The sequence below is a fragment of the Gobio gobio genome (genome assembly GCF_949357685.1).
Source record: "Gobio gobio genome assembly, chromosome: 25".
Lineage (NCBI taxonomy): Eukaryota > Metazoa > Chordata > Actinopteri > Cypriniformes > Gobionidae > Gobio > Gobio gobio.
The window spans coordinates 25,563,475-25,590,728 of NC_137121.1; the positions used below are offsets into that span (position 1 = coordinate 25,563,475).

The 27,254-nt window shown below is 40.7% G+C and overlaps 1 protein-coding gene across 1 annotated transcript in view; it reads right to left on the reverse strand.

The window, feature by feature from the left end:
* Positions 1–849: 849 nt before the first annotated feature.
* duox (dual oxidase) overlaps positions 850–27,254 on the reverse strand; it is a gene marked incomplete at its 5' end in the record, with an annotated part of 38,994 nt that continues 12,589 nt past the window's right edge. The window contains 24 exons of the mRNA XM_079808788.1: positions 850–1,303; positions 1,479–1,607; positions 6,687–6,842; positions 6,914–7,072; positions 10,312–10,544; positions 10,867–11,020; positions 11,548–11,675; positions 11,796–11,845; positions 14,664–14,763; positions 15,072–15,302; positions 15,449–15,627; positions 17,457–17,534; positions 17,624–17,690; positions 17,797–17,957; positions 18,123–18,216; positions 21,557–21,770; positions 21,884–22,069; positions 22,145–22,347; positions 22,435–22,548; positions 24,551–24,691; positions 24,785–24,903; positions 25,013–25,188; positions 25,353–25,519; positions 26,354–26,456. Of these exons, the coding sequence (XP_079664914.1) occupies positions 1,181–1,303; positions 1,479–1,607; positions 6,687–6,842; positions 6,914–7,072; positions 10,312–10,544; positions 10,867–11,020; positions 11,548–11,675; positions 11,796–11,845; positions 14,664–14,763; positions 15,072–15,302; positions 15,449–15,627; positions 17,457–17,534; positions 17,624–17,690; positions 17,797–17,957; positions 18,123–18,216; positions 21,557–21,770; positions 21,884–22,069; positions 22,145–22,347; positions 22,435–22,548; positions 24,551–24,691; positions 24,785–24,903; positions 25,013–25,188; positions 25,353–25,519; positions 26,354–26,456 (3,465 nt within the window). The 3' untranslated portion in view covers positions 850–1,180. The remainder of the gene's footprint in view (positions 1,304–1,478; positions 1,608–6,686; positions 6,843–6,913; positions 7,073–10,311; positions 10,545–10,866; positions 11,021–11,547; positions 11,676–11,795; positions 11,846–14,663; positions 14,764–15,071; positions 15,303–15,448; positions 15,628–17,456; positions 17,535–17,623; positions 17,691–17,796; positions 17,958–18,122; positions 18,217–21,556; positions 21,771–21,883; positions 22,070–22,144; positions 22,348–22,434; positions 22,549–24,550; positions 24,692–24,784; positions 24,904–25,012; positions 25,189–25,352; positions 25,520–26,353; positions 26,457–27,254) is intronic.

Consider the following 27,254-nt stretch of genomic DNA (forward strand, 5'->3'; position numbering starts at 1 on the left):
CATTTATAAAGCATTTGATAATAATAGTTAACCTGATGATTTTTGATGAGGTTAATAATCAGTTTTGGTGCCATATAGAAACTTTTTTTTTTAGAGTATGGCATTATTCTCCACCTTTTCTAAATATATAATATAATATAAATATTTATTTTATTTTATATAAATATTTTCCATAATATTATTTATATCTTCCATGTTATAATTAATATAATATAATAAATAAATCTAATATAATATAAATCACTCACATACATATACGTATGCACATATTATAGATGTATATAGATAGATGTATTATAGATTTGCCCAGACATTTCATATAATAAATTAATATGTTCTATGTTATAATATAATACACTCACATACATGGATGCACATATGATATACCGGTAATATAATAAAATACATTATAATATAATATAAATCACTCACATACACATATGCACATATTATAGATGTGCCCAGTCATTTCATATAATTCATTTATATTTTCTATGTTATAATATAATATGATTTAATATAATAAAATATAATATAATACACTCACATACATGTATGCACATATTATATACCAGTAATATAATAAAATACATTATTATATAATATGCCCATAGACATTTCATATATAAATGTATATCTTCAATGTTATAATATAATTCATATAATCATATAATAAATCACTTACATATGCACATATTATAGCTGTGACCATAGACATTTCATTTAATACATGTATATATTTTCCATGTTTAAAACCATTATATCAGTGACAGTGGTTTATTGCATCAGGTGATAATATTAATAATAATAATAAGACTCAAAAGACAACTACAATACAGTCAAAAAATTGAATAACACTTCATTTATTGATCATCCATTACAGAATATATATCATATGTACTTTGCATTCAGGCAGAGAGACGGAAAACAAATGAAAAATGCTTTACAATGATTAATTTAGCATAACTTCAAAAGATATAATCAGTTTCTTTGAATGAAACGCACCCCGAATATGTTTACTACTAAAACTGATTCATTTCTATTTGACCTCAACACGTTCTTTAGCAACTAGAAATGTTTTAAATAGAATAATTGAGTCCAGCCCTTATGAAATGAATAAATATGTATAATGAATTGATTCGTTGTCAGTTATTCCTCACATAATTCACACACAGACAGTCTAGAAGTTCTCATAATGGTGAAGAAAATGTGTCTGGTCCCGTTTGTTCATTTGCTGGCAGGCCTTCTCAACATTCTTAGTCAGACCGGGAGGACCGCAGCTGAACACGCCGATCTTTTCCACCTTTAGGCAAGAGTAGAAAGAACCGTGAGGTTGATATAACGGTCACCGTGATTTCATTCAATGACTTATTAACTTCAAAATAAAAGTGACTTTCTTCAGACGAATCACAGATATTTACTGATACTGGAAGATATGGAAAATCTTGCAATGGAGGCGAACGAACTGGCTTTCTGACCTCTGGATGAACTTCCTGTAGCGAGCTGAGAAAAGCCAGAAAGGGTGGGCGGCCGAAGTGTGTGACGGAGCGCAGGCCTGTGAACAGACTCCTGTTCCACACCTTCTGAAAGTGCCGCTCGCAGACATACTTGGAAAGAGAAAGAGAAACAACCCGCCATGACTTCATAGCTGATATAAATGATGTCACAGTAGTTACGGTAGCCATAAACGTCTAAGGTTACGTATGTAACCTCTGTTCCCTGAGAACAGGGAACGAGCGCTGCGTCTAGCTGACGCTATGGGGAACGCCCTCGGCGTGACTGGTGTCTGAAGCTACTATCGAATCACGGCAAAGTCTTCGACCGACGTCAGCCCATGATGTCATCAACGTGCGACCCGGAAGTATAAAAGGGCGCCGTGCCAACACATACACATCTTCTCGTCTGAAGGGACTGTATGGCAGATAGGCCCTGAAGCATGGCAACGCGACGCAGCGCTCGTTCCCTGTTCTCAGGGAACAGAGGTTACATACGTAACCTTAGACGTTCCCTTTCGAAAGGGAACTCTCGCTGCGTCTAGCTGACGCTATGGGGAACGATATACCAACGCCGCCATGCTGAGGGGAGTGTCTGCCCATTGGCAGTGACAACTGTCAACTCAAGTAATTCATAGAAAAACCTGAGCGATTCCCCCTCAGGTCCTGGGCTGACAGTGACAGCACTCCCTACGGTCAAAGCCCAAGCTATACAACTAAACGGAACCCTAACGCACTGCGTGGAGTTCCATCTAGACAGCTCGAAGGCCCGGGACCACTACTTCCAATGAAGGGGTCCCTTCAAGGGAATGTGGCTAGGGGACCCGAAGGAACCCCAGCCAGTCACTACTCGGGAAAAAGTTCTCCCGAGTGCCACCAGGGAGGCCTGACCTGGTGCCCTAAGTGTTATGGACACTTCGGTTTAGCCAACCCTGTCTGTTCAAAACAGAGCCTCTGGATGGTGCCCAAAGGGCGTCCAAGCTAAGGGACTGAAACACAGGCAGTCTTACTTAGCCCGGAACTCAGAGACGGGTTATCCAAGAGAGCAATACTCAGCGTAGTGTTTTTCAACCCTTGCTATCGAGGGGAGTCTGCCTGCTCAAATCAAGGATCTACCAGGTGCTTGTGTTTCAAAGCAGTAGGGAGGCCGAAAGGGCCTAATGACTGATCTAACAGGGAGGCCTCATGAGAGGCCTACAACCGTCTGACCAGGCTCAGGCGGCTGAGCACTCATAGACGACCCTCATTGAGGGGAGCAGCTGAGCCTGCCTGGCGAGTAACCTCCAGCTGTAGGCCCAACTACCACAAGTTCTCACAGAGAACTGGTAATCAAAGTGCCTAGCTCAGGAACTTCAACTTCAAGGAGGCCCTGTGGGCCTACTACTTGATAGCGGGTATTCCAGGGAGGCCTATAGAGGCCTACTACCTAACCGCAAGCCATGCTGGAAACCCAAGCATCCAGGCTCGGGACTCCGTCCTCAGGGAGGCCTTAGTGAGGCCTACTACCTGACAGCAATACCGCCTGCTGAGGTTACCCTTGTTTTCTCAAGGAGGCCTAATGGAGGCCTACTACTTGACAGTCAAGCTACGCAGGCTAGTCGGGCATCCTGTTTAAGGAGCCCGTCCTCAAGGGAGGCCTATTAGGGCCTACTACCTGATAACCAGCCTTTAGGGAGGCCTGGAGAGGCCTACTACCTGTTTGCAATACGTGCTAACTGTTTCAAATGACTGGGTCCCAGGAACACCTTAGGGATGCCTGATGGGGCCTACTACCTTGTTCGAGTGACCACAATCTGGGAGCTCACCCTCCGGGAGGCCTATTGAGGCCTACTACCCGACAGTCAAGCTACGCAGGCTTTTCGAGCATCCTGATTAAGGAACTCGCCCTCAAGGGAGGCCTATTAAGGCCTACTACCTGATAACCAGCCTTTAGGGAGGCCTGGAGAGGCCTGCTACCTGTTTGTAATGCGTGCTAACTGTATCAGATGACTGGATCCCAGGAACACCTTAGGGAGGCCTGATGGGGCCTACTACCTTGTTCGAGTTACCACAATCTGGGAGCTCACCCTCCGGGAGGCCTATTGAGGCCTACTACCCGACAGTCAAGCTACGCAGGCTTTTCGAGCATCCTGATTAAGGAACTCGCCCTCAAGGGAGGCCTATTAAGGCCTACTACCTGATAAGCAGCCTTTAGGGAGGCCTGGAGAGGCCTGCTACCTGTTTGCAATGCGTGCTAACTGTTTCAGATGACTGGATCCCAGGAACACCTTAGGGAGGCCTGATGGGGCCTACTACCTTGTTCGAGTCAGGGAGGCCTATTAAGGCCTAGAATTAACAGCAGGTTTTCAGGGAGGCCTGATGAGGCCTACAACCTGCCTCTGAGAGTGACCACAAACTGGGAACTCACCCTCAGGAAAGCCTAGTAAGGTCTTAGAGTCAACAGCAGGCTTTCAGGGAGGCCTGATGAGGCCTACAACCTGCCTCTGGTAGTGATCACAACCTGAGAGCTCACCCTCAGGGAGGCCTAGCAAGGCCTTACAACTAACAGCTGGCCTTCGGGGAGGCCTGATGAGGCCTACAACCTGATAGCCTCCAGGCTAGCTGTCCTGATGCGCACATCGGTACATACCTCCAGTGAGGCCTGGTTTGAGGCCTTCCAACTGATAATGCGCCTTGTTCAAGAGGCCTACTGAGGCCTACAATTGACAGCCGACCTTCAGGAGAGCGTAATTACCCCTTTTTAACCTGATAGCCAGCTAGGCTAGTAGTACCTTGATGCTTAAGCATTGTCACCTGCCTTACTAGAGGCCTGATAAGGCCTACCACTGTCACCGTTTAATCTTGAAAACGGTGCAATCCTTCCTGCTAACTGGGACAGACATATTTGCAAAATGTGGGTTGTAGTAACATTAGACCCTACGGCTCGTTTTCATGGAGGCCTGCTGAGGCCTAACACATGATAGCTACCCATTACTATGGGGACCCGTTCCAGGGAGGCTTGTAAAAGCCTACAAGCTGTACGAGTTTCGCAAAAACGAGAAATAACTGCCAGACAAACAAACTGACTGCTATTTAAACCAACGACTCTCAATGAGAGGAGGCCTCTGATCTAAGTGGTGTACAACCAAAGGTGACGGTGCCTCAGCAATGCGCCTCCTTCATCCACATACCAACTGACGCCGTAGCGCTCAGCTGTAACAGAGACAAACTAATCCAACCTGCAGTGGCTTAGGGAACCGAAGACAATAGTAACCCTAAGCGGTAGACAAACACTACATTCTATCAGAAAAGTGTGCTACCGCCTAGTAATCCGCAAACATTTCAAAGAAAAGACCGGCGGCCTAAACACTACCCTCAATATGAGAGGAGGCCCATCTTCTGATAACCATAAGCGGTGGCCTATCTGGCGCCATCTTGACCAACCAGGGAAAGCCAACACACGCTCACATACACAGCCCAGAGAATGGTGCTGTGTTAAAGCCTAACTAAGCAGGGGAAAGACAGTTCTCTCTGATGAATACCCAACTCTATACAGGAACCTGGGGTCTGTAAGAAATACATATTTTTAGTATAACACACAAAAATGACCACTCTCACCTGCGGCATGCTGAGCGAAGACTCAATGTGCGGTTCTCACCACCATGTTCTACCGCCCTTGAATGCCTGAAAGGGGCGTTCTCACTGAGCAAGTCCGGGCAGGCCATCATGGGCGAGAGGAGACGCTAGCACTCTGGTCCTGCCTACGGTCCCCAGACCGTGAAGGACCAGGTCCCGCCTGCCTGGGTGGGGGCGCGGATCTCAGCGGTATGAATGTCTTAAATGCCGCTAAGCGCGCCTTCGCCTCCCTGAACTTTCCAACCACCGCCTCCACGGAGGTGCCGAAAAGTTCAGTAGGCGAAACCGGCAAATCGAAGAGAAAACTTTTCCTTTTCTCTCTCCCCGATATCAGCCAGGCCCAACCACAGATGCCTCTCCGTAACCACCATAGCCGCCATAGAGCGGCCGATAGCAGCAGCAGTCTGCTTGGTGGCCCGGAGAGACAGATCTGTGGTGCGGCGCAGCTCAGCAACCGCCTCAGGGGACAGCCCGGCCCCCTGGTCGAGATCCTCCAGCAGGTCCGCCTGGTACGCCTGAAACACCGCCATGGTGTGAAAAGCAGCACCAGCCTAACCCGCTGCCGTGTATGCCCCTGCCATTAAAGCACAACGTGATTTAGAAAGGCAGAGTTTGAGCTCTTCAGTGTTGATGCCCACGAAATGCGAGAAAAGTTCGTAAACTTTCCTCGCCAGTCGGTAGCCCCAACACACATCCATATTCCCCTATCCCCTCGACATCAGCGAAGTTAAAACGCTGATGTCGATGAACATTGGGTAGAATATGGATTCTTCCATGCCCTCTCGATCTCTGTAATAAGATCAAGAAGGAATGGAAGGCTCATCTGAGCTGATGGTTTATGGCCAAGGAGAAATCGATCGTGCAATTTATCACGAGCGATCTCTCCTCTAACGCGCCAACATGGCAGCAGCAGCCTGCCCGCAGCACGTTCCATAACATTCATCAGCTCAGCATACACGGTCAAGGTGGCTGAGAGGATTCATACCACTCTCACCAGCCATCCCTAAGAGCACTTGCTGTTTAGTCTCGTTAGCCGCCAGATCGTCGCGACGATCGGCGAGCTGCATCTGAGAACCCATGATGTATGCCAACGCTCAGCCTCAGCTTGAGCGGGACAGCATCATCCAGTCCCAGATGCCAAACTTTCTTCCCTCAGGAAAAAAGCCAGACTAGAGGGGAGCGATCTCAGATTGAAAACCGCTCACACTCACCCACAAACAACTTCAAATGAACTTGACTGTGCATGCTCTTGATCCCAGGCAGTAAATACACACTCGTGTGTATTAATAATTGAATTTGTTTTACCTTAACTCGTATAGCAGTTCAAACAGACAGTCCCTGAAGACGAGAAAGATGTGTATGTGTTGGCACGGCGCCCTTTTATACTTCCGGGTCGCACGTTGATGACGTCATGGGCTGACGTCGGTCAAAGACTTTGCCGTGATTCGATAGTAGCTTCAGACACCAGTCACGCCGAGGGCGTTCCCCATAGCGTCAGCTAGACGCAGCGAGAGTTCCCTTTCGAAAGGGAACCAATTGTGTTTTGTCATAAACTCATATAAACAACACGAGGTTTACCAGCATGGTGGTGCGGAGGTCGAATTTCTCAGCCAGCTGTGTGATGTAGATGTGCACCGACACCAGCTCCTGGCCGTCCATGTCCTCCACCTCTCTGATGATGTCAGACACCCACTCGAACTGACGCTGAGTCCGCGTCACCCAGATGAAATACACCTGGAGCCGGAGGACACGTGTCTTTGAAAACTTCACGAAAAAACATTGTTTTTAAAAAAAGGGAACTGTACCTTTTTGCAGTGAAATTTGAACTTGACTGAAGATTTGAAGACCAGGTCTTTTAAGATGGAAGCGAACGGTGTGACTCCAATCCCAGCACCCACCAGCACTGACACCTCATAGTCTGTCCACTCCTGATGACCCTCCCCAAACGGCCCGTCCAGATACAGCTGTGTTTGAATTATTATTACATGAAGATAATAAATAACTAAAAATGAAACGTTTGGTTTTGAATAAATTTAGCAATTAAAGAAAAAACACTTGAGCAAAATATGGTGAGGTCAAAGTGTCTGAATAATTTTGGTCCCATATTTTTTTAATCAATTTTACTGGTAGTCACTGTATGAAGAATTTTTTTGTATAATATGTCACAGTTTATTTTGCTATCCTCACTTACATAAATAAACTATACTATAGTGTCCTGCACACACTAGTAAAAAATGATGTCTGGTGTCTGAATAATTTTTGGTTTGACTGTATATAATATATACAGTATATTTAATTTTTTTTTTAGATGTGATTCATTGATTTGACAGCACTACATATACTATAAAATAATATAGTATAATGATTAATGTCAATCGATTAATCGCATCTAACATAAAAGTTTGTAAATATGTATATAAAATATATAAATGTGTGTGATTAATCGCAATTAATCGATTTGACAGCACTAAATATAAGTAATATAATATAATTAATGCTGTCAATCAATGAATCGCATCTAACATAAAAGTGTGTAAATACATATACTGTATACACACACACAGTATATTTACAAACTTTTATGTTAAATGTGATTAATTGCGATTAATCGATTTGACAGCAAATATAATTAATAAAATATAATACATATAATTAATCACGATTAATCTCATCTAACATAAAAGTTTGTAAATACATATATAAAATATATTAGGGTATAATACAAATACATTACATATACATAATACAAAAAAATATTGAATTCTAAATTTGAATCATTCTCATTTTTATGAACCGATATCGATTCTTAAATCCCAGGAATCGATTAGTCATCCTGTTTTCAGTTGATGAATGAACGGATCATTCTAGCGCGCCTCCCAGACAGTCCCATCCAAAACAAAATCGCAATAATCTTTGTGTTTTGTTGCTTTTGATATGAAACAAAGTATCAGATTACAAATTACATCCATTTTATTATGAAATTTAAAAAAATAAATACCGTTGGCGCTCTTTAAAGGGTTAGTTCACCCAAAAATGAAAATTCTGTCATTAATTACTTACCCTCATGTCGTTCGACACCCGTCAGACCTCCGTTCATCTTCAGAACACAAATGAAGATATTTTAGTTGAAATCTGATGGCTCTGAAAGTCCTCCATTGGCACAATGCACTGTACACTCTCAAGACCCTTAAAAGGTACTAAAGACGTCGTTACAAAGTGTTTGGTTTGATTTAGTGTGTAAAAGTTTCTTTTTTGTGATATATGAACTGACAGTTTGAATGCTTTTCTTTATATATTTAATTTGCACCGTTTGAGCAGCGAACCTGTTGAAAGGTGTTGAATCTGCCGGGACTGTCCAAAGAGATACTTGCCTCAACTTGTATTGTCTTATATATTTAATTATTTATTTGTTTCCATTGTAAATAATAGTTTTTTTTTTGTGTTTAAGAACGATTGTTTTTTTATTATTTATTTTTGAAGTGAAACCAAGGTGATCTCTTTCTCTTTATATACTTTTTCATCCTTTCTGTTTCCAGTACCTCCTGTTGAGGAAATGTTGTGTGAAACTAAGGGTGCTTAATTAATTTTTTTCTATTATTTATTTGTTTATTTTTATTTCCTTTGTTGGTGTTTTGTGTGATTTTCTTACATTTATTGTTTATGAAAATATACCCAAGAACCATGACAATGAACTTGTGAATTATTTTTGTTTGTTTCCTTGGTAGTTTGGTGAAAATATATAACTGGGAATATGAACTTTCTTTGTGTGAGACTCTGATTTATGTTTGTAATCGGTGGAAAAAGCAACAAATATAAATTTTATTTTGACAAGATTAAGCTTGTCTGGCGCCCAAACTATGCATAGTTAACCTAGACGATTTATTTGGGCCTGCCACCGTTACAGTGCGCAAAAAAACCCCTAAATAACGACTTGCATAGTGATGACGATTTCAAAACACGGCATCATGAAGCTTCGAAGCGTTATGAATCAGTGAGTCGAATCAGCGGTTTGAATCGCCAAATTTCAGCAGTTTGGCGGTTTGACACTCGATCCGAATCATGATTCGACTCAGTGATTCATAACGCTTCGAAGCTTCATGATGCCTTGTTTTGAAATCGTCATCACTATATAAGTCGTTATTTAGGGTTTTTTTGCGCACAAAAACTATTCTCGCCGATTCATAAAGTTATTGTAGAACCACTGTAGTGAGATGGACATTGTAACAACGTCTTTAGTACCTTTTTAAGGGAGAGTGTAAAGTGCCATTGTGCCAATGGAGGCCTTTCAGAGCCATCAGATTTCAACTAAAATATCTTCATTTCTGTTCCAAAGATGAACGGAGGTCTGACGGGTGTCGAACGACATGAGGGTAAGTAATTAATGACAGAATTTTCATTTTTGGGTGAACTAACCCTTTAACATTACCTCAGAAAAAACATATCCAGTGTCCATAAACTCGTTAGTCAGCTAGAAAAATTAACCCTAGAGAGGAGCATTTTGATGAATGTATTCACCACATTAACAATATTAATATGAATGCGTGTTTGAATAAATCTGTCAAGTTTTTATGACTGCCAACCATTTAAATGTTTATATTTCAAAAACAAATTGAGTAGAAATATGATGTTAGTATTGAAAATATGTAAAGTTAGTATTATAACTTTATTATTATAAAAAACTTCATTGAGTGTAATGTGTTTATATTTAAATCAGTTAATTTTAACTTTCAATATTACATTAAAGTAGTACTAACTGACACCCATGTATAGTTTACAGCATTAGTTGAGAGATTTATTTTCCTTAAGAAAATTTGCCATGTAGCTACTGTATCTGATATATATCCACAATAATCAATATCCAATCGAATCGAAATCTGAATAGAAAGCTTGCGAATGAAAATCGAATCGTGAAATTTGCATCAATACCCAGCGCTAATATATATACATACATACAGTATATTTACAAAGTTTTCTGTTAGATGTGATTAACCACGATTAATCACTTTGAAAGCACTAAATATAATATAATTAATATATACTATAATATATAAACTATATAATATGCTTTATATGAGTTTTCCATTACATTATTTATTTATTTATTTGGCATTTTATCTTAAGGAACTACTTCCACCTGATCTGATCTTTAAAAATCAGGTTAATCTACATCTATGGAATCCTAACACAAACTTGACATCCTTGCCTTCGGATATCCTCCAAGCTCCTGGAGTTTCTCAGGGGTGTAGGCCTCTCTGAGTTTGCTGGTCCAGGGTCCCGCGGCACGGATATGAAGGCTGAGGGTCTCCTCGTGTGGGGCGGAGGTCAGGGTGAAGGGGTGGTACTCATCCGTGCCCAGCGTCAGGCATGCGATACGAACCCACTGTCCCGAGCGGTAGACAAAACCTTGTGGACGCTTGAACTCCAGGTATGTTACATCTGCCAATTCAAAGAAGCGGATTCACACGCAATTATCATTACCCCAGGGTAACTGGTGATTTTGACAACAAAGATGTGATATAACAGGACGTGTGTGTGTGTGTGTGTGTGTGTGTGTGTGTGTGTGTGTGTGTGTGTGTATAAATAAAGTGACCCCTGAATTTGACCTGAGATTTCCTGTTGTTAGACACTGTGTGATTTCACAGCCAGAGCAATTAGGAGTGACACTTCACAGCACATGACAGACCCGTGTGTGCTCGGGCCCCTGGAGACTCGGAGATCAACAGAGCTTTGTGCTGGATCTGCTGAGAGGATGGTCTACCTGAGGGCAGCAGCTCGGCTTTCACCACTGGGATCTCCACCTTCTTCCTGTTGAGGCTGATGAGCTTGTCCAGGAGGAAGAGGAGGCCGGGGGGGATCAGGTAGATGTGGAAGCGGGGCTCCTGAAGGAGGGCGTAGCTGCCGTGGATCACCGTCTGCCAAATGAGACGAGAGAAAGGGCGAGTATTATTACACAGCTCTGTTGAATACTTGATTCTGATTGGTCAAGCGCGCAATCATACATATAATAAATATAATATAATTAATGTTGATTAATCTCATCTAACAAAAGTTTGTAAATACGCATATGTGTATATATATATATATATATATATATATATATATACATACACACACACACACATATAATATATACCGTATATTTACTATTAATTTTATGTTAGGTGCGATTAAACGATTTGACAGCACTAGATATATAATTTATATGTTAGTAACATAATATAATTAATGTCAATCAATTAATCGCAATGAATCTCATCTAACATAAAAGTTTGTAAATATGTATATAAAATATGTGTATGTACACACACACATACACATATATATAGTTTTATGATTTCTCCTACTCTCCGTATTTTGTCTATATTTAACATTATTAACATTATCTCAGGACACAATACTGAGCCTCAGACACTAATGAAACTGCCGGTGTGTTCCTCACCAGGACATAGACGAGCACATATAGGTGGTGTGTGATCCAGAATCCTCTAAAGCTGATGCGTCTGAAATAGTGTGAGGCAAAGACGTACATAAAAGCAAAAATCAACAGCAAAAGGACCCCAGTGAGACCTGAAAGAAAGAAAAAACTGAGACTTACAAAGAACAAACACACACAACACATCCACAAAATAATGCATTCAATCTATGAGCTGAATACTGGTCATATCAGAACTGAACGTGCAGCCACACCAGGAACGGTCTTGAAAAACCAGAAGGTCCATTTCATTGGAAGCTCAGACCTGCAAATGATCAACACATAGCATTAGTTTACTTATATCTATCTATCTGTCTATCTGTCTGTCTATCAGTCTGTCTATCTATCTCTTACTATCCATCCATCCATCCGTCTGTCTTACTATCCATCCATCTGTCTGTTTTACTCCCATCTATCCATCTGTCTGTCTTACTACCCATCTATCTGTCTGTCTTACTATCCACCCATCCATCCGTCTGTCTGTCTTACTACCCATCTATCCATCTGTCTGTCTGTCTTACTACCCATCTATCCGTCTGTCTGTCTGTCTTACTACCCATCTATCTGTCTGTCTTACTATCCACCCATCCATCCGTCTGTCTGTCTTACTACCCATCTATCTGTCTGTCTTACTATCCACCCATCCATCCGTCTGTCTGTCTTACTACCCATCTATCCATCTGTCTGTCTGTCTTACTACCCATCTATCCGTCTGTCTGTCTGTCTTACTACCCACCCATCCATCCATCTGTCTGTCTTACTACCCACCCATCCATCCATCTGTCTGTCTTACTACCCATCTATCTGTCTGTCTTACTACCCATCTATCCATCCATCTGTCTGTCTTACTACCCATCTATCTGTCTGTCTTACTACCCATCCATCCATCTGTGTCTTTCTACCCATCCATCCATCTGTGTCTTTCTACCCATCCATCCATCCATCCATCCATCCATCCATCTGTCTCTTTCTATCCATCCATTCATCCATCTGTCTGTCTTACTACCCATCCATCCATCCATCTGTCTGTCTGTCTTACTACCATCTATCCATCTGTCTGTCTTACTACCTATCCATCCATCTATCGGTCTGTCTTACTATCCACCCATCCATCCATCCATCCATCCATCTGTCTGTCTTACTTCCCATCATCCATCTGTCTCTTTCTACCCATCCATCCATCCATCCATCCATCCACCCATCCATCCATCCATCCATCCATCCATCTGTCTCTTTCTATCCATCCATTCATCCATCTGTCTGTCTTACTACCCATCCATCCATCTGTCTCTTTCTACCCATCCATCCATCCATCTGTCTCTTTCTATCCATCCATTCATCCATCTGTCTGTATTACTACCCATCCATCCATCTGCCTGTCTGTCTTACTATCCATCCATCCATCCATCCATCTGTCTCTTTCTACCCATCCATCCATTCATCCGTCTGTCTGTCTTACTACCCATCCATCCATCTGCCTGTCTGTCTTCCTATCATCCATCAGTCTGTCTCTTTCTACCCATCCATCCATTCATCCGTCTGTCTGTCTTACTACCCATCCATCCATCTGCCTGTCTTTCTTCCTATCCATCCATTAGTCTGTCTCTTTCTACCCATCCATCCATCCGTCTGTCTTACTATCCATCCATCTGTCTGTCTTTCTACCCATCTATCCATCTGCCTGTCTGTCTTACTATCCATCCATCCATCCGTCTCTTTCTACCCATCCATCCATTCATCAGTCTGTCTTACTACCCATCCATCCATCCTTCCATCTGCCTGTCTGTCTAACTATCATCCATCCATCCATCTGTCTCTTTCTACCCATCCATCCATCCATCTGTCTGTCTGTCTTACTACCATCTATCCATCTGTCTGTCTTACTACCTATCCATCCATCTATCGGTCTGTCTTACTATCCACCCATCCATCCATCCATCCATCCATCTGTCTGTCTTACTTCCCATCATCCATCTGTCTCTTTCTACCCATCCATCCATCCATCCATCCATCCATCCACCCATCCATCCATCCATCCATCCATCTGTCTCTTTCTATCCATCCATTCATCCATCTGTCTGTCTTACTACCCATCCATCCATCTGTCTCTTTCTACCCATCCATCCATCCATCTGTCTCTTTCTATCCATCCATTCATCCATCTGTCTGTCTTACTATCCATCCATCTGTCTGTATTACTACCCATCCATCCATCTGCCTGTCTGTCTTACTATCCATCCATCCATCCATCCATCTGTCTCTTTCTACCCATCCATCCATTCATCCGTCTGTCTGTCTTACTACCCATCCATCCATCTGCCTGTCTGTCTTCCTATCATCCATCAGTCTGTCTCTTTCTACCCATCCATCCATTCATCCGTCTGTCTGTCTTACTACCCATCCATCCATCTGCCTGTCTTTCTTCCTATCCATCCATTAGTCTGTCTCTTTCTACCCATCCATCCATCCGTCTGTCTTACTATCCATCCATCTGTCTGTCTTTCTACCCATCTATCCATCTGCCTGTCTGTCTTACTATCCATCCATCCATCCGTCTCTTTCTACCCATCCATCCATTCATCAGTCTGTCTTACTACCCATCCATCCATCCTTCCATCTGCCTGTCTGTCTAACTATCATCCATCCATCCATCTGTCTCTTTCTACCCATCCATCCATCCATCCATCCATCTGTCTGTCTTACTAGCCATCCATCCGTCTCTTTCTACCCATCCATCCATCCATCCATCTGTCTGTCTTACTACCCATCTATCCATCCATCCATCCATCTGCCTGTCTGTGTGTGTTACTATCCATCCATCCATCTGTCTCTTTTTACCCATCCATCCATTCATCTGTCTGTCTTACTACCCATCCATCCATCCATCCATCCATCTGTCTCTCTTACTACCCATCCATCCATCCATCCATCCATCCATCCATCTGTCTGTCTTACTACCCATCCATCCATCTGTCTTTTTCTACCCATCCATCCATCTGTCTGTCTTACTACCATCCATGCATCCATCCATCTTATATATTTTTCATGATCAATCAAATAATTACATGACTAATATGAATTACCCATTGTTGGAGAACACTCTGGGAAACAAGCAGGCAAGAATGCTGAGGTCACTGATGCAGAAAATGTAAACGTTGACCACATGACCCATACTGTGAACAACTGTGGCACAAAAAAAAATGTAAATAAACAAATTAATTAGTTAATAATTAATACACGCATAAATATAATTGCTGTAATGCACACGCTTTGAAGAAGTTACATTACGCAATGGACCCTGGTCATTAAATGCAACGATTAAGTCATGTACGCCATAAACTGCACAAATGTAATACTTATGTAATATGGTGAAAAATATGGTGACTTAAAGTTTCACTGAAGTTTACATGTGGTTTTTTACAGGGCACACAAGAGAGTTCAAGTGTTTGTAAATGTTGTTTTGCACGTAGAGGGAATTTTTCTCCTCTGACCTGAGAGGATGACAGCAGCTATAGCCATGTGGCGGTGAAGGTCGATGGCCGCATCGAATGGGATGTATCTGTTGAGAAAAGTCTCTCTGCACATGGTGATCAGGTTACGGCACACAGTGAGGAGCATGTAGGGAAACAGGAAGGAGATGGCGGCCGCAGAACCGCGAGACACAAGCACGCCCACCAGGGAGGCTTCTGGGATGCCACTGGAGTGGGCCTGTAAACCATAGTCTAAAAACATCGCTATTGGTTTGTAACCGTTAGTGTGGATCTCCAGTGCAGAAATGCATGACCAATTCAACATGATCATAATAAATAAGCAACTGACAAATATGTACAATACAATATTCAATGATGAAAAGAGATGGGACACTTACAGTAGCATCTTTCCAGTGCTAGTCCAGCTGTGATCCCGTATATAATGACTACGCAAATGATATGTCTCCTGTAGTTTTCTATGAAGCGTTTGAACTGCTGGATCCATTTCTGCACTGGGTTTCTGTTGTAGCGCTCTCTCTGAGGCCTCACGTACACCTTGGGGTTGCTTTGTCCAACTCTGGGGAAACTGAACATTTTAATTTTGTGGCTTGACAAAAACAACAGCTTTATTGCTCAAACTTTCAAAAAGGCTATATTGGCACAGTCCTTCAGCCTGATCAGACTTGTGATTCTATCTAGATATATATCTGTGTATATGTCGAGCTAGTTAGTTAGACAGACAGACAGATAACTAATTGATGGACAGAATGATGGATAACTGACTAGATAGAGAGAATGCCAGATAGATAACTATCTAGATTAGTTAGCTGTCTTTTGCACTAATTAGAAAGACAGACGGGTGGATGACTATCTAGATAGAAAGACATCCATCTAGATAACTAACTAAATGGACGGACAGACAGGCAGTGTTGGGGTGTAGCTAACTACAAGTAGTGATGCTACTTACTTGACAATAGCTTAGTTGCTTTTAAAACAGCGTACACTCTCAAAAAAAAAAAAAAAAGATTTCAAAATTGTATTTTTTAAGGTACAAGTGGCCGTCACTGGGGTACAGTTTTGTACCTCTAAGTTAGGGGTAGGCAAGTTCGGTCCTAGAGAGCTGATGTCCTGCATCCAACCCTACTCAGCCACCACAGTATAAAACTCATGGCTCCCAGCATGCATTGCCGCGTTACGTGTGTCACCATTGTTGAGATTCATATGCTGAGTCTTGATATCTGTGTGCGTCTAAAGTTTTTTCCTCCCTAGAATGTATTTAAAAATCAGAATTCAGAATGTCTGATCTGTGCCAAGAAAGTATTGTTGTTGGTGGTTATTAGTTATTCATATTTTTAGTCAGTGATGAGTTTAGTCATACATTTTTCTTTATGATAATTGTTTATGAGTTATTTTGATTTGTACAGATTGAGTTTTGTTAACACTGTAACAAAAACCACAAACTCGCATAAAAAGCCAAGAGTCCAACTGCCCAACTACAGGAAACACTGATCACCATAGTGGTAACCAAACATTTTCAATAAAACATCAACATCTAAACCTTTATTCTCAATAAGAGCTTCTATAGATGTCTTTCAGGGTTGGAGCCAAACTCTGCAGGACAGCGACTCACTAGGACCGGACTTGCCTACCCCTGCTTTAAGTAGAGGAAAACAATAGTATATGTACCGTAAGGACCAATTGTGTATCTTTAAAAGGTGCAGTTATAAGTTTTGTTCCCCAAGGAACAAAATTGTACCTCCACTGTACCTTTTTTTCTGAGAGTGTAGCTAATTAGTTTTTCAAGCAAGTAGTGGTTTAGCGCGACCAAAAGTTACATTCCATTTTACATTTTGACGATCGAAATTTCAATTGGGATCGAGCTCAGTCGATCAATTAAGGTGTTTACATGACGGCTTTTCAGTCTGTCTGAGCTGTCAATCCGATAACTAATGGATTATTCGGTTGCATGTAAACATAGCTAAATTGAGATTTAGGGGTGAACCATCAGGTGAACTTGGGGGTGAAGTAATTAATCTAGCAATCAAATAGTAATGAGCAACATCCTGCCAAACACCCACAACTTAAAATCATTGGTATTGGCTATTGCACAGACAAGCACCACATACATATAGTTACTTCCGCTGCTGCATTAGCCTTTTGACAGTCAACTAAAGATGATGACGTTCAAAATGAAACCTGGCCGACATTATGTCACAGAATGGCATCAGTTCCCACAAATACCGATGGCCACATTTCTCAATAACCAACAAATGACAGGTTTCACAAAGGCTTAAATCTAACACCTAGCTGAGCTCCTAATGACCATACGCATGTCAGAACACGTTGCACAATGCAACACATGCTCTAAAATGACCACGACAGAGATATTATACAGTAACGTCTCACTTCTTGGTCTGTCTTTGACGAAGTTCCTGACCTTGCTCGCCTTCAGACCTGTGGGTAAGCTCTTCCTCTGCCGAAGAACTACAAAAGAAACAACTTCTTAGCTATTTTACGGTGCACTCATTTTAAAAAGTGAAATATGAGTGTTATGTCATACATTTTTTCTTTACCTATTTTTCTTAATGAAAGACACTCGATGTTGTTTGTCTAGTTTTTTCTTACCAAGTACTTCCATTCCTGGAAATACACGCAGCAGTTTCAAAGAAAAATACCTCTGTTGAGTTAGCTAAGAATTATAGAGATATATTGGGGATTAGAGCATTAAAAAAAATATATCCCTCACCTTTAATATTGAGCTGAGCTGAATGGTCTCGCAGCAGAATGTGAAAGTCCTCCCATGAGAAGGAATCTTTGTTGTAAAGACCAGCTGCCTGAAGCATAGCTGCTATCCCATCATCAGCCTGACTCTTAGACAGAGCACTTCCAGAGATATCAATGAAAGACCTGCGCGAGAAAGGAGAAAAAGTGACTAGCAGAAAGAAGAAATCTTTCAAAGGAGTGTTATTGATTTATATCATCTGCATCTCAAAGTTATGTATCATCTGAATCTTTGGCCAAATTAACTTTTTTCTTCAATTCTCAAAAACAGGATCCGACATCAGAACCGACCTGAGTAAGGAAGTGAACTCTTCCTTGGACAAGAAGCCATCTCCTTTAATATCATGCATTGAAAACAGAAGCTTAGACTTCTCCTCTGGAGTACCTGGATTTGCAAGCCAAAAACATAACATTGTAAAATATTCTAACAACATGAAAAGGTAACTTTGTAAAACTGTAACATGGCAAAATTATAAAACTGTTACCCTCCAACAATGTAACAAGGAATTTTGTAACATTTTAACATTCTAATACTGTAAAATTGTACAACCCCAAATCAGAAAAAGTTGGGACAGTATGGAAAACGCAAAAAAAAAAAAAGAAGTGATTTCTAAATTTACTTTGACTTGTATTTCATTGCAGACAATATGAACACAAAATATTTCATGTTTTGTCTGGTCAACTTCATGTCATTTGTAAATATGCATCCTTTCCTGTCATTCAGACCTGCAACACATTTCAAAAAAAGTTGGGACAGGAGCAATTTAGGGCTAGTAATGAGGTAAAATGGTTAAATAATGATGTGATTTGAAATAGGTGATGTCAACAGGTGATTGTAATTATGATTTGGTACAAAAGCAGCATCCAAGAAAGGTCTAATCCTTTAGGAGCAAAGATGGGCCGAGGATCGCCAGTTTGCCAACAAATACGTGAGAAAATTATTGAAATGTTTAAAAACAATGTTCCTCAAAGAAAGATAGGAAGAGATTTGGATATTTCACATTCAACAGTGCATAACATAATTAAAAGATTCAAGGAATCTGGAGGAATTTCAGTGCGTAAAGGACAAGGGCGCAAGCCTAAGCTGAACAACCGTGATCTCCGATCCCTCAGGCGGCACTGCATCAAGAATCGTCATTCATCTATAAGCGATATCACCACTACTTTGGCAAACCTTTGTCAAGTACCACAATACGTAGTTACATCCACAAATGCCAGTTAAAACTGTACTGTGCCAAAAGGAAGCCCTATGTTAACAGTGTCCAGAAGCACCGTCGACTTCTCTGGGCTCGGAGGCATCTGGGATGGACCATCACACAGTGGAAACGTGTACTGTGGTCAGATTAATCAGTATTTGAGGTATTTTTTGGGAGGAATGGACGCCGTGTGCTCCGGACCAAAGAAGAAAAGGATCATCCAGACTGTTACCAGCAACAAGTCCAAAAGCCAGGGTCTGTCATGGTATGGGGTTGGGTCAGTGCCCTTGGCAAAGGTAACTTGCACTTCTGCGAAGGCACCATTAATGCTGAAAAGTACATAGAGATTTTGGAGCATAATATGCTGCCTTCAAGAAGACATCTTTTCCAGGGACGTCCATGCATATTTCAACAAGACAATGCAAAACCACATTCTGCACACATTACAAAATCCTGGCTGCGGAGGAAGAGGGTACGGGTACTTGACTGGCCTGCCTGCAGTCCCGACCTGTCTCCAATAGAGAATGTGTGGCAAAATGCAACAACGAAGACCCCGTACTGTTGCCCATCTTAAGACTTGTCTGCAGGAAGAATGGGACAAAATTACACCTGAAACACTTCATCACTTGGTGTCTTCAGTCCCTAAACGTCTTTTAAGTGTTGTGAAAAGGAATGGCAACATTACAAAGTGGTAAATGCTTTACTGTCCCAACTTTTTTTGAAATGTGTTGCAGGTCTGAATGACAGGAAAGGATGCATATTTACAAATGACATGAAGTTGACCAGACAAAACATGAAATATTTTGTGTTCATATTGTCTGCAATGAAATACAAGTCAAAGTAAATTTAGAAATCACTTCTTTTTTTTTTTTTTTTCGTTTTCCATACTGTCCCAACTTTTTCTGATTTGGGGTTGTAAAACTGTAACATTCTAACTATGTAATAAGGTAACCTTGTAACTTTGTAACACTGTAAAATTGTAACACTGTAACATCATAACACTGTAAAATTGTAAAACTGTTACATTCTATGTAATAAGGTAACCTTGTAGCATTGTAACAGTTTTAAAGGGTACAGCTGTAACATCCCTACAATGTAACACTTCAAAATGATACAACTGTTACATCGCAACAATATAACAAGGAATTTTGTAGAATTTTAACATTGTAACACTGTTAAATTGTAACACTGTAACATCCTAACAATGTAACCAGGCAACTTTGTAGCACTGTAACTTTATGAAACTGTAACACTGTATCATGTTACAATGTTACTATTTTACAGTATTATGATGTTACAGTGCTACAATTCAACTGTTACAACTTTGTTACAATGTTACCTTATTACAGATTTATGACAGTTTTACAATTTTACAGTATTATCACAACACTGTAAAACTGTTACATTCTAACTATGCAATAAGGTAACCTTGTAGCATTATAACACAGTAACATTGTAACAGTTTAAAATGGTAAAACTGTAACATCCTAACAATGTAATAAGGTAATCTTGTAGCTTTGTATCATCGTAATGTTGTTACAGTATCACTATTTTACAAAACGACAAAGTTACATTGTTAGGATGTTACAATGTCACAGTTTTACCATTTTAAACTGTTACAATGTTACTTTTTTTTTACAATGCTACAAGATTACCTTATTACACAGTTACAATGTTACAGTTTTACAATTTCACAGTATTATCACCTCACAGCATTGTAACAGTTTTAAAGGGTACAACTGTAACATCCTAACAATGTAACACTTCAAAATGATAGAACTGTTACATCCCAACAATGTAACAAGGAATTTTGTAGCATTTTAACATTGTAACACTGTAGAATTGTAAAAATGTAACATCCTAACTATGTGATAAGGTAATTTTGTAGCATTTTACAATAGTAATACTGTAACATCATAACACTGTAAAATTGTAACAGTTTAACATTTTAAAAACTGTAACATAACAATGTAACAAGGCAACTTAATAGCACTGTAACATCATGTTACAATGTTACTGTTTTACAATATTACAGTATTATGATGTTACAGTGTTACAATTCAACTGTTACAACTGTTTTTCAATGTTTCCTTATTACATAGTTAGGATGTTACAGTTTTACAGTGTTGTGATGTTACAATGTTACAGTTTTGCAATTTTACCTTATTATCACAACACTGTAAAACTGTAACATCCTAACTATGTAATAAGGGAACCTCATAGCATTGTAACACTGTAACATTGTAACAGTTTAAAATGGTAAAACTGTAACATCCTAACTATGTAATAAGGGAACCTCATAGCATTGTAACACTGTAACATTGTAACAGTTTAAAATGGTAAAACTGTAACATCCTAACAAGGTAATCTTGTAGCATTGTATCATCGTAATGTAACACTGTAACATTGTAGCGGTGTAGCTTTGTAGTTTTTTGTAAAATGGTGATATCGTAACAACATTTATGGAACAGAGGCTATAAGTCACACATTAACACTAAACTACAATATAACAGATCTGAACAAACTCACCTGTCATAAAAATGACAAGAACATCCAGGAACTCTTGAAAGGAAAGATATCCGTTACCGTCCTTATCAGCCAGTGTAAACATAGACTCTACAAAGAGCGAGTCAGGCTTCAGACCAAACACACCGGCAAATTCAACTCGCGTGAGCTCACACTGTAAAGCTTCTCGGGTCCTATTGCTCAAGTCTCCTGCATCACTTTTATTAATGTCCAAGACCTAGAGTCAAAAAAGTCAATTAAGGTGCTACCCCTCACCTTTGTGACACATTGCCAGTGGAATGAGGACAAAATTACCTTTTATACATATGAAGAAACAACAGAAACACATACCTTCGAAAAAGCATGCTTGAAGAACGTCTCCACAATCTTTTCCCTCTCTTCTCTGGTCACTGCATCTCTAAGTATTTCTTTCTCACTCATTTCCATCACAGTTACACTCTGAATTCTGCCCTCCACCTCAGACCTCAGGTGATTTAAGAACTCAGACCTCTGACCAACGTCCTCAAAGAACAAAACCTTTCGGCCAGAAATGTAATGTCTTATTGAGCATTCGTTGCATGATGACAACAGAGCGAACTACCAAATTCTTACCAGATCATACTCTTTGGGGATCTTCAAGAGTAGAGCGCGATGCTGATGGTCATTGGATATTATCACATTCAGGTGCTCTTGATTGCCCAAACTGTGAGAGCTGAGAGGAGAGCCGTTCTCATCAAAGGTCTGGAATACTTTCTTCTCGTTGAACGCAAGTGTGACTTGTCGGGGTGCCGCGTTGTGCCCCAACCACTCTTTAGCTGAACACCAACCAAAAAAAACCCCCAGAATTGAATAAACTCATCTTCATTGGCATATCAGGCCAATGAGACATTGATGTTACTGACCAGAAGTTCCATGTACAGGTTCCTTGTCTCTTGTGGAACCTCTGCGCTTCCTTTGGAATCGTTTGTATCTGGCTGTCCGAACACGAGCAACTACGCAAGCTACTATGTAGCTTACTGTCGACAGATCAGAAAAAGTATGAGTGTTGAAAAATGCTTGAGTGGCATATGCATTATATTAACAAGCAGGTAACTTTTTGGCAAACAAAACATTGAAAGTGAAATCATTTATTGTATTACATTTTTTAAAGGTGCAGTGTGTAAATTTTAGCGCCATCTAGCAGTGAGGTTGTGAATTGCAATCGCTCGCTCCTCCCTTTCGAAGCACAGAGAAGCTACGGTGGCCGACACAGGACAAAGATGTTGTCGTCGGAGAGAGCAGAGAATGACTAGCGCTCTGAAGAGAAGTTTGTCCGTTTAGGGCCACTGTAGAAACATGGTGCCGCAAAAGGGTTACTTCACTCTTAACCCGCGGTGTATGTATATAGAAATGGCTCATTCTAAGGTAATAAAAACATAACGGTACATTATGTAAGGTCTTTATACACCACTGAAAACAAAGTGATGTATATTAGGCTTGACGTTTTTTGACAAGAAAAAGTTGACAAGAGCACTCTTTTAGTAAATGGGGTGGAAACATCATGCTTTGGGGCTGTTTTTCTGCAAAGGGACCAGGATGACTGATCCGTGTAAAGGAAAGAATGAATGGGGCCATGTATCGTGAGATTTTGAGTAAAAACCTCCTTCCATCAGCAAGGGCATTGAAGATGAAAAGTGGCTGGGTCTTTCAGCATGACAATGATCCCAAACACACCGCCCGGGCAACAAAGGAGTGGCTTCGTAAGAAGCATTTCAAGGTCCTGGAGTGGCCTAGCCAGTCTCCAGATCTCAACCCCATAGAAAATCTTTGGAGAGAGTTGAAAATCCGTGTTTCCCAGCGACAGCCCCAAAACATCACTGCTCTAGAGGAGATCTGCATGGAGGAATGGGCCAAGCTACCAGCAACAGCGTGTAAAAACCTTGTGGAGACTTACAGAAAACGTTTGACCTCTGTTATTGCAAACAAAGGGTATAAAACAAAGTATTGAGATGAACTTTTGCTATTGACCAAATACTTATATTCCACCATAATTTGCAAATAAATTCTTTAAAAATCAGACAATGTGATTTTCTGGATTTTTTTTCTCATTCTGTCTCTCATAGTTGAAGTGTACCTATGATGAAAATTACAAGCCTCTCTCATCTTTTTAAGTGGGAGAACATGCACAATTGGTGGCTGACTAAATACTTTTTTGCCCCACTGTATATGCACACTTGTCTGAACCACATTTACAGGCAGGGTTGTGTTTTAAGACATTTTTCGTTTTATTGTAGACTAAAATATACATACAGAGATAACCTTCTCCACTTTCAGGTCTTGCTACTCGCTTATCATTGGTCAGCTGTCAAAAAGGGCGCTTGACGTAGGGCGTTTTTATCAGAAAAGTTTAACTTTTTTCAACTTTAAAAGACGCGCTGAGCTGCGGAAAAAGACGTTTGCATTGGCGTTTAAAAAAGCGCTCATGACTTTTTTGAAAACACGGTTTACTCCATAGGATTATAATGTAAAACAGACGCTGACAGCTTTAAAAAAGACGTCAATTGTTGACGCGGCCTTATATTGCATTTCTGTCGGTAGATCCTCATAAATACTACACACTGCACCTTTAAATGAAAAAAAAATCTACAAAAAACACAATAAATAAAAATATAAATAAATAAATAGTACATTTTTTACTTCATAACAAGAAAATAAAAGACTAAAGATTAAAATACATCATTATTAGTAAATACAATACTATTATTTACTATTATGAATACTATTATATAAAATGCAATTGTCTGAACTAAATACATGAAATTATAATTCGATTATAGTTTAAAGGTGCAGTAAACGATTTCTGAGAAACTGTTGATATTTATATATCACCAAAACAAACACGCCCCGACCCAAAAGGATCACACCCCTATCTTGATAGACCCGCCCCCAAATTGACAAACATTCTATGCAGCAAAGGCAACCCCTCCCTCAAGAGTGGACACGCCCCTTACTGCTGATTGGATTATGAATAACACTGACCAACAGGAAACAGGAAGAGCACCACCACTGTTGCGCCAAAACCAGCTTTGCTGCTGTTGTCAAAGTAACTCGCAGAGAAGGCCTTTGTGCAGGGGTGAAGATCGGTGGCTCTGATTGGCTGAGGCTGGGGGCAGGGATCGCCTGTAAAAAAAGCCCAAAATAAACCAACCAAGACTTTTCAATACGATTTTGTGTGTGAGTGGAATATGTTAATGTGTGTGGGTAGCTTATTACCATCCACCCAGAAGAACACGTTCTTTTGAATGTCGCCCTCCTCTGCACTGGTGACGTCCAGAAGGACATCATGAAATGTGGTGTTCTGTATGGCTTGGACCTCCTCCACAGTGAACAACCTGAGAGGAAGAACAGCTAATGCTTAGCCAGAAAAACCTTTTACGTGTGCTCGTCTGACCAAATTGACATGGTTGTTTTTTATGCAATCATCACTGGAAAGTTTCCCACCCGTTTTGTCTGTTCTCAAACCAGAAGCGATCAGCGTTCCTTATGCGTTCAAACTGGTCCAGGATGATGGCGGAAAACACTGGACCTGGTCCTTCCTGTGTTTCTAGTAGGCCGCCCACAAATAGCTCTAGTCTGGAGGTGTCATTTTCATATAACTCTGCAAGTTCCCTTAACAGCTGAAAAGCAGCGAAAAGAGATTTAATTAAAGAGAAAGAACACTTTGCATTTGAATGAGTGGCACTTGTGAGTGCAAACAACACCGATACAATACAGGAGGTTTCGGGTAGTTTTTATCGAGATGTTTGCTGATGGTTCATGCCATTGATACTGTAAGCAGCACCTGTGTGTTATTCAGTTTAGGATTGATCTCCTCCCAGGTGTTGACCGGCCGCATGTTGAGGGCCCCTCTGATCTGGTTATAACTGGGCAGCCCAAAATCACGCCCCCTCTGGATGGATAAAACCACTGCATCGGAGCGTGAGAATCGCAAGGGGCCGTACATGTAATCTAATGGAGAAAACGAACAGAGAAGATGAATTTGACTTGTTTTTTATGGAATACAGTATTTATTATAAATTATTTATCAGGGCACATATTTTTATTTACTTATGTGCCCTTATAACCTTTACTCAAAATCACTTCCCCTTCTCTCTTGCAGTGACATCTCTTCTCTGATGATGCGTTTACTTGTGTGAAGACAGACCTGTCACTCACATGACATCGACCAATAGCAAATCACAACCATCCAATCAATTCCCAACTGACAAAATCAAGCCCCGCTCTACATTTTTGTTGTCCGAGAAGCCATTTCATTCAGATATACACTATATTGCCAAAGGTTTTGGGACGCCCTGTACTTGAGCTAATCTGAAGGCCACATGAAGTTTGGAGGTCTGTAGCTATTGACTCTGCAGAAAGTTGGCGACTTCTGCGCACTGTGTACCTCAGCATGTGCTGACCCCGCTCTGTGATTTTACGTGGCCTATCACTTCGTGGCTGAGTTGCTGTTGTTCCCAATTGCTTCCACTTTGTTATAATACCACTAACAGTTGACCGTGGAATATTTAGTAGTGAGGAAATTTCACGGATGGAACCACCCTTGAATTCACTGAGCTCCTGAGAGCGAGCCATTCTTTCACAAATGTTTGTAGAAGCGTCTGCATGCCGAGTGCTTGATTTTACACACTTTTGGCCATGGAAGTGATTGGAACACCTGAACTCAATGATTTGGAGGAGTGTCCCAATACTTTTGTCAATATAGTGTAATTCACAATAGGGCATAAAAGACTATCGCAACTTCCGTTTCATGCCAACTTTCAATTAATCAAAAGAAAAACCAACCTCTCAAATCCTCAACAATGATGTTGTCCTCTCGCTCAGCGATCTGAGAAGCCATGCCCATTATTAGCTCATCTACATCCCGACTGGACTGCAGGTTTGGATTCTGAAACATATATAACTTGATATAAAATATAACTTAATGATATATTAATGTAATTATTTAAACATTTTAATTAAAATAATTTCTAAACAAATATTGTATTTAACTAGATGAATAAATAACAAATAAATGATACAATTGTACAACCCCAAATCAGAAAAAGTTGGGACAGTATGGAAAACGCAAATAAAAAAAGAAGAAGTGATTTCTAAATTTACTTTGACTTGTATTTCATTGCAGACAATATGAACAAAAAATATTTCATGTTTTGTCTGTTCAACTTCATGTCATTTGTAAATATGCATCCTTTCCTGTCATTCAGACCTGCAACACATTTAAAAAAAAGTTGGGACAGTAAAGCATTTACCACTTTGTAATGTTGCCATTCCTTAAAAGACGTTTAGGGACTGAAGACACCAAGTGATGAAGTGTTTCAGGTGTAATTTTGTCCCATTCTTCCTGCAAACAAGTCTTAAGGTGGGCAACAGTACTGGGTCTTCGTTGTCGCATTTTGCGCTTCATAATGCACCTCACATTCTCTATTGGAGACAGGTCAGGACTGCAGGCAGGCCAGTCAAGTACCCGTACCCTCTTCCTCCGCAGCCAGGACTTTGTAATGTGTGCAGAATGTGGTTTTGCATTGTCTTGTTGAAATATGCATGGACGTCCCTGGAAAAGATGTCTTCTTGAAGGCAGCATATTATGCTCCAAAATCTCTATGTACTTTTCAGCATTAATGGTGCCTTCACAGAAGTGCAAGTTACCTTTGCCAAGGGCACTGACACAACCCCATACCATGAC